General features: G+C 41.0%; 1 protein-coding gene across 1 annotated transcript in view; it reads right to left on the bottom strand.

Moving 5' to 3' along the window:
• The window catches only part of KNL1 (kinetochore scaffold 1), a 579,877-nt gene that overhangs the window by 395,815 nt on the left and 170,050 nt on the right, over window positions 1-14,012 (bottom strand). The window contains exon 10 of the mRNA XM_078659817.1: window positions 3,306-10,106. Within this exon, the coding sequence (XP_078515943.1) occupies window positions 3,306-10,106 (6,801 nt within the window). The remainder of the gene's footprint in view (window positions 1-3,305; window positions 10,107-14,012) is intronic.

Raw genomic sequence — 14,012 nt, 5'->3', positions numbered from 1 at the left:
AAAGTGTATCCAGTACACCCCAATGTATGTATTATTTATAAAGCTGTGCAATGGTGCATCTCTCCCAGATCAGAAGGAATAGCCTAAGAGTATAGAAGAACCATAACTCCATGACAAATTACTACTACGGATGACAAGAAGCAAAAGTAGATTGTGGCCGAAGATAGGCAAACCGTTCAGCAAGTGGTACTGGCAAGTAGGCAACCAAGCACAGTCTAGGATGTGGGCTGCAAAGCGCCACTGCTGGTACCTGCTAGATTTCTTTCAGATTAAGAATAGTCCTGAAAGATCTGTGTTACCTTTATAGAAGAACCGGTTTGCTACAAATGCTGGCTTACATACATACAGCCAGGTAGCTACGTTAAAGGAGACTCAAGCTCTGCTGAATGCATTTATCTACCGACTCTCTGATAAAATGTCATGAAGGCCCCACATAGCAAAGATGCTCATGCGGCATAAAAGTGTGGCCGGAGCTCTAGGAAAAGAACATTGTTTTTCACATAGTAGGCCATCGCACCAGTTCTCATAGTCTAGGACACCAAAGCAGTCAGCACAACTCTCTACGGAGCCGAGCTATGGGGGGTTCGACACTGTTGATTATATAGGTAGATCTGAACATAAGTTTTAGTGACCTGGTGATGTTGCCTAGCAACATTCCTCTTACACCCTTAATGCTTGACATGGGCAACCGGTCGATTGGAGACACAGCAAGATTGCGCCCATTAAATTTTTGGGCTCGCATCAGGCGGACCCCGGAACTCGCAGAGTATGCTGAAGCCCTTACCGAGGCCATACAAATAGACGCTGCCGCAGAATTGGATGGACTTCTAACATCAGGAAAGCACTGTCAGCCCAGGGTTTTCAAGGACATTGGGGCAGGCAGGAACCACCAAGCAAAGAGGAGCTCAAACGGTTATATGGGAATGGGTGGATCGTCAGGAAACGGGCAGACCTAATGTCGGCAGAATTTTATGTACATAAGCAGATCAGAGGCCTCGAGCCCTATTTAGACATAATCCATGTCCCGAGGGGCAGGATGCTGTATATTCATTTCAGGTTCGGCACGCTCCCTGTCGGCACGACATCTGTAAAATGGCACCCACCCAGCCAGACATCAGGGGCTTGTCCTTGCTGCATAGCCCCGATGGAAAGTGTTGCACACGTTATGTTTGCTTGTCCGGCTTATAACTCTCTAAGATCTAAATGGTTAAAACCAATTTGCCGACAACTGGCACACAGGACCATCGGGTTGCCCTGCGCATTCTTAGGTCTGATCCCAGACCTTTTTTTGTGTGTGGTGTGGCCAAGTTTCTCAGCCATGCATGGCAAATCAGGCGAAAAACCTTGTCAGGGATAGCCACACACTCCAGTACCTAAAGATGTGATGAAACTGTGGTAATGCCCGATGGCTGTTTAGCCTTCCATTGAAACTATACCTTATGCACTCGCACTTTATATCTGACTCCCCATGCTGTCACCCAAAAAGGGTTTAACCTGCTTCTACCAGGCGTGCATTGGGTGCGCCATGCTGTGTATCATGAGGCCCATACCATGAAGTATCGTTTTTGTTTTTACTATTTTTAGTACAAACTTTTTTTATGCTTTTACCAATGAATTGTACAACAGTCTTTATCATGTAGCTTTTGACAACTGTATCTCCTATTAAGGGAGCAACTGTGTACTTTTATGGACTGCTTGCATTTATCACTTTGATTACGTTGTTATACTATATGTTATCTTGTATTTTCTTTTTTCTTTATAAATGTTTTTACAGCTTTTAAGCCACCAGTTGTCGAAATAAAGCATATACAACAATAGTATTTATCTACATCGTACATAGTATATTCACTATTCCACAGGACTTCGAACCATCACTTTAGCAGCTCTACAAATATCAGAGCAGAGACCTTTGCTACACTGGTAAATGACTACACCTGGCGTTTTTTCGTTGATGGGTGCTACCAGGGTTCACATCCACTTTGTCATGACCCAGAGTTTTGGCTGTGGCACATACCAATCCAGTGGTTACACCCAGAGATCACCTGGTATGTAGAAACATTTCACATGTGCGATGGGTTTGTGCCTTCAATGTTATGTGGGTTCATAGGTGTATCCCAGAATAGTGTGTGTGGAGTACAAGGAATAGAATATTCTGATGGAGTGGTCATTTCTTCTTTATTCGAGAAAATATTTTGTGAAGAGTGAAGATCAGCAGACACATGTTTCGCCCAACGGCCAAGCAGGCCAGGGCTTTCGCAAGGTAAACTATCTCTTGCTCAATGCTTCTCAGGTATGAAGTCGCATATAGCGGAGTTGGATGGGCAGGTCGCGATGCGCGTGGCGAAATATTTGTGGGCCAATATCACGGACTACACCGGCCTGAATGATAGACAAGTGTTCTCCTGCACCTTCTTGCGCAACAAGTCAAGAATTCCCCTTCAAATCCCTGGAATGGGGCGGGGGGAAGATGGTGAAACTACTATATCATGCCCCATCCATCAGCATAGCCAATACTATTAAGAAATGTGGCAAACAGTTTGCTGCTATGGTACACAAGTATTGTTAATTTTGCTTACATTTAAGATTTGTATAATGTGAAAAGGAACAAATGCTTTGGTAGTGGTCTTTGGGCACTAATATTTTAGAGTTAAATATGTTCATATAATTTTCCACACAGAACAAAATAATAAAAATGCAAATCATCAATTCTTGAGGAAGGGCCCATTCCCACCAAATAACTCCATGCACCCCTTTTAACTGTCTTCCTTTTGCTACCTCTTCCTACTACTGCACCAAGTCAAGATCTCATGACCCAAAAGACCCATGTGCTAACACCAATACACAGAAAAATGTGTCAAGCAAACGTTGCTAGATCTATAAATTAATGATCAAATGAAATCGGTTTTGAACTTCAGTTTTGATAGGCATACATGGATTGCAAATAGATCGTACCAATTATTTTATTATCTTTCATTATACAAACCTCAGAGAAGCCACAATGGTTCGTTGACCTCAAGCTGTCAAAGAAAGGCACTCAATACTGCTAGAGCTACTAAGTAAACCAGCTGCAGACAATTACATTTTTTCCCTGGCATGGGACTATACGCATTAGGTTTGAGACCAGACCTAGTATCATTGGCAGGGGCAGAAGCAAGCACAAACCAAAGGAGTCTAACCATTACTACCTATGCTATCTGTGTACTGATTCTTCTGCAAAAGGTCCACAAACTCTCAACACAATACAGTTTTGCATGTCAACGGGTTAAGAGACGTTGCACTGATATATATTTCATGCCAACACTCACCTGTTTTTCAGTTGAATCACAAATCCATTCAAATTCATTTTTGCTTTTCTTTTCTTTCTGAAATTCCTCTTGTTCGGCAGACTCCAATGTTCTTTTCTGACCACTGCAGTGTTTTATTGGTCCTGAAAAAGACTCAGCAAGACCATGAAGGGCTTCCATTTCACACAGCTCTTCCCAAGCTCCTTCTGGAACCTCATAATTCATTAAGTGATTAGGCTCTCCCTCTTCAAGGCAAGGGGGAAGCGCTTCTTCAACTATTAAAGGCGATGTACAGGTTGGACCATCTTTGGAAGTGGCATTTACTGTTGTCATTGCTGAGTCAGAAGCCAAAGGTACACCTTTTTTAATGGTCTCATCAGAAACAGAAGCAATGGGTTGTCTTTTGTTGGGTAGTTTGGGTAAAAAAATTCCGAGAGGCAACCTTTTTAGTTTATATTCAACATTCTTCCTTGAATGCTCTGTTGTGTTATTTATGGCGGCAGTCGAGCCTCTAGCTTCAAAATGTTTATGCTCTAGCTCTTCTGAATGTAATGATCTTATGGGGTCCTCCTGAACTGGTGAGGAAATGGGCAGCTGTTTAATGAGGTGAGATACAGGAGCAGTATGGCAAGCATTCTGAATTTCAGCTCCTCTTCTCAGTTTTTCAAGCTTCGACTGAATATCTGCAAGGCTGACCCGCCTTGATTTCTTTTCTTTCTGCACCTTCTCAACCACTGTAAATAAGGGACTGGTTTCTGCAGAAAGGGTGGCAAGACGTAGAGACCGAGGGGTTTGCTGTAGTGGATCAGTAACATTTTGAACCTCTGCAGTTTTAACTGGCTCCTCATCAGTGACCTCTGAAATTAATTCTGTATGAACACCACCATCTAAATTGTCACATTTTGTATCATGTGCTATATTGGCGTTCGTGCCCTCTACCACAATCGTAGTCTTGTCCATTGAAATTCTAGCAAATTCATCATTTTGAACTGCATGAGGTATAATAGCAATATTGTTTAAGTTGATGAACTCAGGAGGAGCGCCACAGACAGCAAAAGAAGGAGCATTCGCATTAGGAGGGCGATTGACGTGTACTGCGGACTCCGAATTTGGCATAACTTGTCCCAGTAACGATGCTGTTTCAATATTTTCATTGTCCAATTGCATTTCTTCTTGTTTCTTCAACTCTGAAGAAAAGGAATTTTCACAAACAAATATACCATCTTTCTGTGTACCCATCAAATCCTCATCACCACCAATTACCACAGATTTGCTCCCAGACCCCTTTGCTGAAGCGATATCCTGATCGGTAGATTTTACATTAACCAGGAACCTTGACATAGAGTTGTTGGAAGCAAGAGTAGGGGAAGCATTCTTCTGAATGTTTTGATTGGAAGAAAATAAAGGCTGCTCACTTTGTGTACGAGATTCAACCACTGCAATATTTTTTTCTCCCAAAATTATTGCTGCTCCTAGATTACCAAGCTCGGACACTTTTTTGCGTGCAATGGGAGCTAAACTTTCAATTTTGCCAGTGTGGCAAAGTGTTCTATCAACATGACCATCTGCTTCCTTAAAATGCTGTGTGAAATTGCAACTGTTTTCTTGAGGACACATATATGCCTTTGCTGCATTTGGAATGATATTACTTTTCAAAGCTATACTCGATTCCCAGTCACCATCTTCTACTGTGCTTAGTTTGGTAAAGTTTGTCATTTCCATGTCACTGAGGTCACCAAAACCAATGGTTAGACCATCTGAAGATGACTTTAAATTCATCAACTTTTCAAGGTTTGTGGTAGATTTATCAAGTGCTTGACTTTGTCCTACAGGGGGAAGGGGCTTGTCAATGTTTGCAGTCTCAGAATAAGCTTCGCTTATATTTTCTTCAGTTTTTGACCTAATGTGTTCTTCAGGTATTTGAGCATGAGGATCTACATTAATAAAAATTGTATGATTTTTGTCAATTTCCATTTCCAGATCCCACTTCAGAGGCAGTGAAGTTCTCAACTTTGACAGTGTTTTAGTATTTTCGTATGGGTGTCCATAGTGCTTTCTCATCAGACTGCCATCTGCAACATCAGTGAAACCTTTTGTCAATGTCATATCTTCACTTAGGAAACATGTGTTATCATTTGTTAGCAGAAAGGCACGATGAGATTCATAGCTTGGCTCAAGAGCTTTCTTTTCTAGAAGATCAATGTGATGTGTGGATAAATTAAATTTACTCTCATTCACTCCCTTGCACCCTGGGATGCTTTTGCACTTCTGATCAAGACTTAAAGTGTGATCATCTGTAACATCCATAGTGTCATCAGCTGAAAAGTCTATTGATCTGTCAGTTGGCAAAGGTATTTGAAGGTTTCTTGTTCCTGAGATCTCAGTGGACAGACCAGATGAAGTCTTTATGATTTTAACAGAATTAACATCTACCTGGCAGTTGGAGATATCCATCTCCTCAGCCTCTACAGTTCCAGAATTTGGGGTTACAGCTTTCTGTATTGTGGCTTTTTCTATCACAACAGATTGACATTTACTAATATCCATGTGTCTCCCCTCAGAGCATGTATGCAAGCCATCAGTTCCAGAGCTCTGATTTATCTGCATTTGCGTAGTGACATTTCCAGTGGTAACAGTTTGACATTTGGCAAATTCCATGTCCTCAACCCCAGTTGTTAAACCTTCAGTGGCAGAACTCGGGTTTACATTTTCATTTTTCTGTATGTTGTCATTTTCTATTGCAACAATATGGCCTCTGGTAACATCCATCTCAATTTCAAGCATCTCAGTCAAACCCTCATAACCAATTTTCATTGGAACAGGTTTAGCTTCAATCAAACTATGTAACGGTCTACTGAATCCAGGGTTATCAGATTCATAGTTTTGGGTAGATTTAGTATTCAGATATATCCCAGAGGCTGCACTGGTGCAATCTTGATTAACTGTATCAAGCACTTCTGCAGGAACCCTTCTATTTTTGACTTTTAATCCCATATATTCTAGGTTACCAGACATTCCACTGTTCTGAACTTCACCAAAAACAGTACAGCTTTTTGCCACATCTACCTCTTGTTCCATTAATCCAGGAGATGTTGGGCAGTTGTGAAGAATTCGTGACTTGAGCATTGATGACGACATAATATTGCCTGACCTTGGGTTATGGCTTCCTGTTCCTTTAATAGAAGAGTCGGGACTCACCGATTTAGATACATTCATGTCTTCCTGTAAGAAAACAGTTTTGCCAGATGGAAACTGGTAAAGCAGTGAGTCTCTGTGAGACCTTTCATATTTGGTGCTTTTTACATCAAAGCTATAGTTTTCGTTTGAACCATGCTCCATTTGACCAGTAACACAACTTTCTGGAACTTCCACACATTTCTCATATTTAGGCACTAACTGGAACATTTGGCTAGCCCTTTTAGATTTCACACTATTCTGCTGATCAGCAACTACTGTATGGCTTTTTGTCATGCCAATCACAACATCATCTGGAGACAAGACAGATCTTTCCAGTCTTAATGTTTCATTCGCACAATGGATGTCAGTGGCTCCAATGTTTTTATCGTTGATTGTAGCAGTGTGAGTCCTGGTCATTTCCATTTCATCAATGAATGGAAATAAAACGGGATCACCATCACCAGACAGGCAGATCATTTTTTCAGATGGCCCTCCTATAGGAGTATTTTTAGCAGGGTTTGACATGGCTGAATTTAATTTATGTACACTTATTTGACTCACTGCATTCTCTGAAGGCTCTTTTAAACATAAGCGGTCATCTTTGGGATTACAGCTGTTAGCGGTTGGTGCAGTGTCAGACAGAGTTATATTCAATAAATCATCTTGTTCTTTAAAAATGCAGGGTACATTGCATCTTTTCTCTGTGATGAAATGGTGTGCAATGGGTGGTTCAGCAGCTGTTTCACTTTTTGGTATGTTAGCCAAATCCTTTTCAACACGGACCACATTAGGGTTTGACAGATTTAAATCTATGTTTTCCTGTTCATAAAAGACCGTATTCTTGACAAATGACACAGACCGCCTAAGCATTTCCCTTTGACTAGTTGTTTGTAGAACAGTGGACTTTTCCAGCTCCATTTCCTCTGCAAAAGGATGCCATGACATAACAACAGGTCGTATGCTCTCTACAATACTTTTATCCTCGTGCTTTTCTACATTACATTCTATTTTATTATTTACAGCCGATTCATTGTTAGGATGATCAAAACAATAAGTATGGCTTTCAGTTATGTTCATGTCTTCAGTTAAATTACAAGTAGGAGAACTTGGTCTAAAATCAAGAGGACAACATTTTTTGGGAAGTGTTCCAATTTCCTTGGAGGGACGATAATTTTGCTTGTTGGCATTAAGAACTTCTGTATGTTCCCGGTCTTCATTTAAGAAACCTATTGTTTTGTCAGATGGCATTTCTATAGTTGGATGACTACCACGGCTAGTGCAATGGTCATTTTTTGTCTGAGAAATACTACCCATTGAAGCCAGTCTGATTTCAAATGGTGTTTCTTGAACTATATTTATCTGAAATGGCCCTACAAGGTTTCCTTCCAAAGTTGTCGTATGAATTTTGGTGATTTCCATGTCATCATCTAGAGAGCAACCAGTGGCCAATTTCTCTGCAATTAATGTATCATTGCCGGCGGTTCTTAAATTACTACTATTCACAGCAGTCCGATTCTTTGCCATCTCCATGTATTCATTGAAGTCAGCTAGTACAATGGTTTTATCTCCAGGGAAACGCATTTTTGAATGTGTGGAAAAGGTTTTTTCAGGCGTTTGTACGATTTTGGGGTCCCAATTAGTCAGTTTTTGAACATCAGCACATTCTAACTGAACAGTATGGATTTGTGTTACATCTATATCTTCCTTAATTCGAACAGTTTCTTCCCCTGAGCCAAAATCTGAGAAAACTGATTGAAGTGCTGAGTCAGTACCATTTGGCAGACCGGAACTGGGGTTCTGTAAATGATCAATAACTTTTTTTCCAGAGTATTCTAATGTTTCTTTCTGGGCAGAGGCCATCACTTGATGGGCATCTGTTGGGATGCTGGCATTTGGAAAACGAGCCACACTTGTGACCATTTCATTGCCACTGACCAAACCTGTACTGTGCAATACATAAGACTTCGATTCAGTCGATTTCACAGGAGACACAACAGCTAGAATGTTCTCAGTGTGGCACTGTGTAAAATCTAATGCACCATCTTCATTTTGAAAAGCACGTGTAACATTGGTGCTTTCCTGTTGAGGAGACTGGGGAGAATGTATCAAACCACCATCTGTGTTTACATTTTCTGGACTATTTTTTAAGTCCATTTGCTGTGACCTTTCAGCTGTTTTAGAATACTGACTATCTAAAGGATCAGTGAGTCTTTTACTTGCATCCATGTAGTCGGGCTCACCGACAACAGGTTTGCCAAATGTGGATAACCTGTTAAATTTAGTTAAAGTTTCAAACCTTTTAGAAAAGCGATTTATTTCTAAATCCTTCAATTCAACCACAGAACTGACATTTTCAGTGAGATCCATGTCTTCACATTGGTGACCTACTGTTTTTTTCTGTAGCTCTTTAGGACTTGGTGCAATCTCAGCAACATTTCTTGCAAAATTAAGTTGTGTAGCATCTTTTCTGACACTTGATAATTGAACAGAACCAGAGCGCTGTCCAAGGCCTGGCATTTCAAAAGTAGCAATGTGACTTTTTGTAACATCCTTATCTGCTAAAAGGCGATCAGCATTTTCAGAAGGAAATACATGTTTTCTTGACCTCGCAGTGTTTTCATTGTAGGAGGGTGGACTATCTGCAGGTTGCACATAGGTAATCCCAATTGTAAAATTTTTTGTCATGTCCATATCCTGCTCAGTTTCAACAGAGATCATAGTTTGCTCTCCTGGAAAAAATGTGCCAGATGTTGAAGGATGTGTTGGAAACGGGGGCAACTCTTTATTTGAGGGAGTTTGTGCATTATTCGGGTTGATCTGAACAGTATGACAGCTGGTGAGATCCATCTCATCTTCACACACCAGAGTTTTATTTTCAAAAGCAAAATCTCCATCTTGTACGGAACTCTTGCGATTATTTTGAGGATATTTAAACTGGTTTTCTAATCCACAATTTATCATTGGAGGACGCTGTGAAATATTACTTTTCAGTTTCAGATTTGAATGAACAGTTTCATGTCCTTGTTTATTTCTGCTTTGGGGAATTTTTACATCATCAACGAAAAATACATTTTTATCAACATCCAAAGGCTTTTGAACAGCATCTTTAGGAAACAGAGCCTCCAAATTACGAGAGCGGGATTTGGTTAAATCTGCTGCTTCATCTTTATAAATTTTAGATTGGTCTGCACCCCGATATGTCTGAGAGAATCTTTGCCGGTTTGAAGTATTAAACGAAGCAGTACATTTATTTGCTTGAAAATCAACATCAGAACCCAAAATATTTTCCTTGTCTTCACCAGTCATATCACAAGTTGAGCCAGGGGCTGATTTTAGACTTGCCAGGAATTTATCAACACTTATTTTGTTTTCAAAGCTGCTACTGTTTTTCGGCTGAACATTAAAAAATGGTGTTTCTGTATCCTGAGATTGTGCAACTGAAGTAAACTCTTGATTGCTTCGGGAATCCTTGCTTGAATTTAAACTAACCAAAAAAGAAGTGAAATCTACTTTGCATGTCTTCTCATCAGTGTCTGGGTTCTCAAAAAGATTCCCAGATATCAGTATGGTATTATTCGTGGTCATATCCATTTCACAATCATCAGAAAAGAAGAGCGTCTTATTTCCATAGGTTTTATCAGAGTCCTTAAATTTAAAGAAAAAAAACTGTTTTAATGGCGAGCAGGTAAAAGAAACACATATTTATCAATGCGTTACAATCACAATAGAGTTCTATATTCACACCACTTGTAATTTTCAAGTAGACAACACCATATTTTCAGACGTGCATAAGTGCAGTCCAATGCAGCTAATATAATTGAAGAGGATGAAACATTATACTAGCTTACTGCACCTCAAACTCAGTTCGATTCGAGGCCACTCAATTTCATGTTTTACAATATGGACTGAACTCACAATGAAATTCAAGCTAACAGTGCAGAGCTTCACATGCAGTTTGTTCAATTGCTCATTCGCACGCGTTTTTATCTCAATCCAGTTAAGTTTGCATACGTCACTCTGGTACTATCTCATACATCACTTGACTAAACTATATAACGAGATGGGTAGCTGTACAGATTTTTAGGTTTGATTTATCTATGTTTGCACTATCTTCGCTTTGTACCAGGAATTGTAACGGACTTAAATGTCTAAATAAACTATTATAAACAAAGAAGAAGCACAAGGGGGTAAACAGTCAGGTCGCCCCCCACTCAGTCTACTAACACAAGCAGACCTGACTGATTCTGAACAAATCAACTTATCTTAAACACCCCTGCGGAGTTAATAAAAATAAATTCAAAACCTCCTCCAAGAGAAGGCCCACTGCCACTAGCCTATGTCCCTATTTGCTCAATTTCAAAACAAAACGTCAATACACCATATGAAAGAAATTGTTTCCCATATAAGATTAGTGAAAAATGTGAGATAGATAAGAAAGTACCTCACTGTAGTAACACCAAGAGTTGCTTGCTGGTTGGTACTCACTAGCTCACCCACTTATCATTGGTTGCTTTCTTACCCAAAAGGAAAGGTGTGTGTGTTTCATCAGACTTCTCAGAGGTGAGAAAAACAGTGAAAAACCAGGTGTAAATGCACTATCAGTGCTTGTGTCACTAATGTGCCATCTGGTCCCCGTGAGAAAAGAAATGCAAATCTCAATGTTTAAAATGAGGTGCAACTCACTAGCTAGACATATTTTTGTATGTTAAGAGGTAATAACAACCGCTCCTCTTCCATTCCCAAACAGTGACTTCCCTCTGCCTCCGCTGCAGCATTCCACTCCTGTGGGGGGCAGACTATCGCAGTTCCTACCTGTCTGGAATTCCATCACAACAGACAGGTGGGTAAGACAAATTATCCAACATGGTTACTGCCTAGAACTCACAGCAACCCCCCCCCCCCCCCCCCCACATACCACCCAGGCAGCGTCCAATGTCCACAGAACACATAACCCTGCTTCAACAGGACGTTCTAGCACTTCTACAAAAAGATGCTATTCAAGTGGTCCCCTTACAGGAACAAGGAACAGGAGTCTACTCCCTGTATTTCATAATACCCAAGAAGGACGGGACATTAAGACCGATTCTCAACCTCAGGCCCCTAAATCACTACATACAGTCAGATCATTTTCACATGATCATTTTACAACAAGTATTCCCATTACTAGAACAGGGATACTTTCTTACAACACTAGACCTAAAGGAAGCCTATTTTCAAGTTCCTATACATCCTGGGCACAGGAAGTATCTAAGATTTGTCATACAAAGACAACACTATCAGTTCAAAGTCCTTCCATTCGGGGTCACAACAGCACCACAAGTGTTTACAAAGTGCTTAGCAGTAGTAGCAGCACATCTCAGAAGACCACAAATACATGTCTTCCCTTACCTCGACGACTGGCTCATAAAAGCAAGATCGTTCAACCAGTGTGTACAACACACAAAACAAACAATACAAACATTACACGACTTAGGGTTTACGATAAACTACACCAAGTCGCACCTAGAGTCTTCGCACGTTCACCAATATCTAGGAGCTACCATAGACACATCAGCAGCTCTAGCGTATCCCAGTCAAGCCAGGATTCAAAGCATTCAGAGCTTAGTCTCCCTTTTTCAATGCCAGCACTCTCTTCAAGCCAGAGCGTTCATGAAACTAATAGGCATGATGGCGTCTTGCATCTTCATAGTTCCTCACGCAAGACTGCAAATGCGCCCAATACAAGAATGTCTAGCACAACAGTGGAATCAGGCTCAAGGTCAGCTCACAGACCTGGTGTTGGTGGACAGCCGTACATATCGCTCTCTGCAATGGTGGAACACCAAAAACTTGGCAAAGGGACGGCCGTTCCTAGAACCTGTTCCACAAAAAGTGCTCACAACAGATGCATCCCTCACAGGATGGGCAGCCCATCTCCTGCACTATACCACTCAAGGACAATGGAACAGCCAACAAAAACTGTTCCACATCAATCATTTAGAGCTGCTAGCGATTTTCCTAGCACTCAAGACTTTTCAAGTAAAAGTACAAAACAAAGGTGTTCTAATCCGGACGGACAATATGACAGCTATGTATTACATACAAAAACAGGGGGGACACACTCTCTGCAACTGTCCCAGCTTGCACAGAACATTTGGAGATGGGCCATCCCTCAAAACATACACCTGACTGTAGAACACCTTCCAGGAATTCACAATCAGGTAGCAGATCTGTTGAGTCGTCAATCACAACAGATTCACGAATGGGAGTTGCACCCACAGGTTCTCCAACCATTCTTCCAAATGTGGGGGCATCCACAGATAGATCTGTTCGCCACCCACGAAAACGCAAAATGCCCAACCTTCGCCGCCAGGTTTCCACACCCACGGTCGGAGGGGAATGCAATATGGATGAATTGGTCAGGCAGATTTGCGTACGCTTTTCCGCCTCTCCCAATCATTCCACTAGTAGTACGCAAGCTCAGACAACAGTCTCTCAAACTAATACTAGTGCCCCCCACATGGGCACGTCAGCCGTGGTTCACCACACTACTAGATCTCTCACTGGTTCCACATCAGAAATTACGGCTCACGCCATCCCTGTTAACACAGAACCATGGAGAAATAAGGCACCCAGAACCAACCCAACTAAATTTGGCGATCTGGCTCCTGAGGTCTTAGAGTTTGGCTACTTAAATTTACCACCAGACTGTATGAATATAATTAAAGAAGCTAGAAGACCCACCACTAGAGCATGTTATGCTGCTAAGTGGAAAAGATTTGCAATATACTGTAACAACAATCACATTGATCCATTGGATGTTTCCATCCAAAATATTATTTGTTACCTTCTACACCTACAAAGGTCCAACTTGGCTTATTCTTCCATACGACTGCATCTAGCAGCAATTGCAGCCTATTTACAAAATAGACAGCATCTATCTCTTTTTAGAGTACCTGCGATAAAAGCATTTATGGAAGGATTAAAACGAATAATCCCACCTAGGTTACCACCTGCACCAGTATGGAACCTAAACGTGGTCCTTACAAGACTTATGGGTCCCCCTTTTGAGCCATTACACAAGTGTGAATTGCAATTTCTAACATGGAAGACTGCCTTCCTTGTTGCCATCACCTCTCTCAGAAGAGTTAGTGAAATACAAGCATTCACAATAAAAGAACCATTTTTTCAGATACACCCTAACAAAGTGGTTCTAATCCAAAATTCCTGCCAAAAGTGATTACTCCTTTTCACCTTAACCAATCAGTAGAGTTATCAGTGTTTTTTCAAAAACCAGACTCTGTTGCGGAAAGGGCTTTACACACCTTAGATGTTAGAAGAGCTCTTTTATACTACACAGACAGGACTAAATCCTTCAGAAAGACAAAACAACTATTTGTATTCTCTCTCTTCCCCACACAAAGGCAATCCCATATCTAAAGGAGGAATTGCCAGATGGATTGTAAAGTGTATTCAAATATGCTATCAAAAAGCTAAACGTACACCAACAGTTCCTCCTAGAGCGCACTCCACTCGCAAACTAGGAGCCTCTATGGCTTTCTTAGGAAACAT

This window comes from Lissotriton helveticus, chromosome 9 (genome assembly GCF_964261635.1).
Source record: "Lissotriton helveticus chromosome 9, aLisHel1.1, whole genome shotgun sequence".
In the NCBI taxonomy this organism is placed as follows: domain Eukaryota; kingdom Metazoa; phylum Chordata; class Amphibia; order Caudata; family Salamandridae; genus Lissotriton; species Lissotriton helveticus.
The sequence above is the reverse complement of the archived record's forward strand: the minus strand, read 5'-3'. Positions and strand labels throughout refer to the sequence as shown.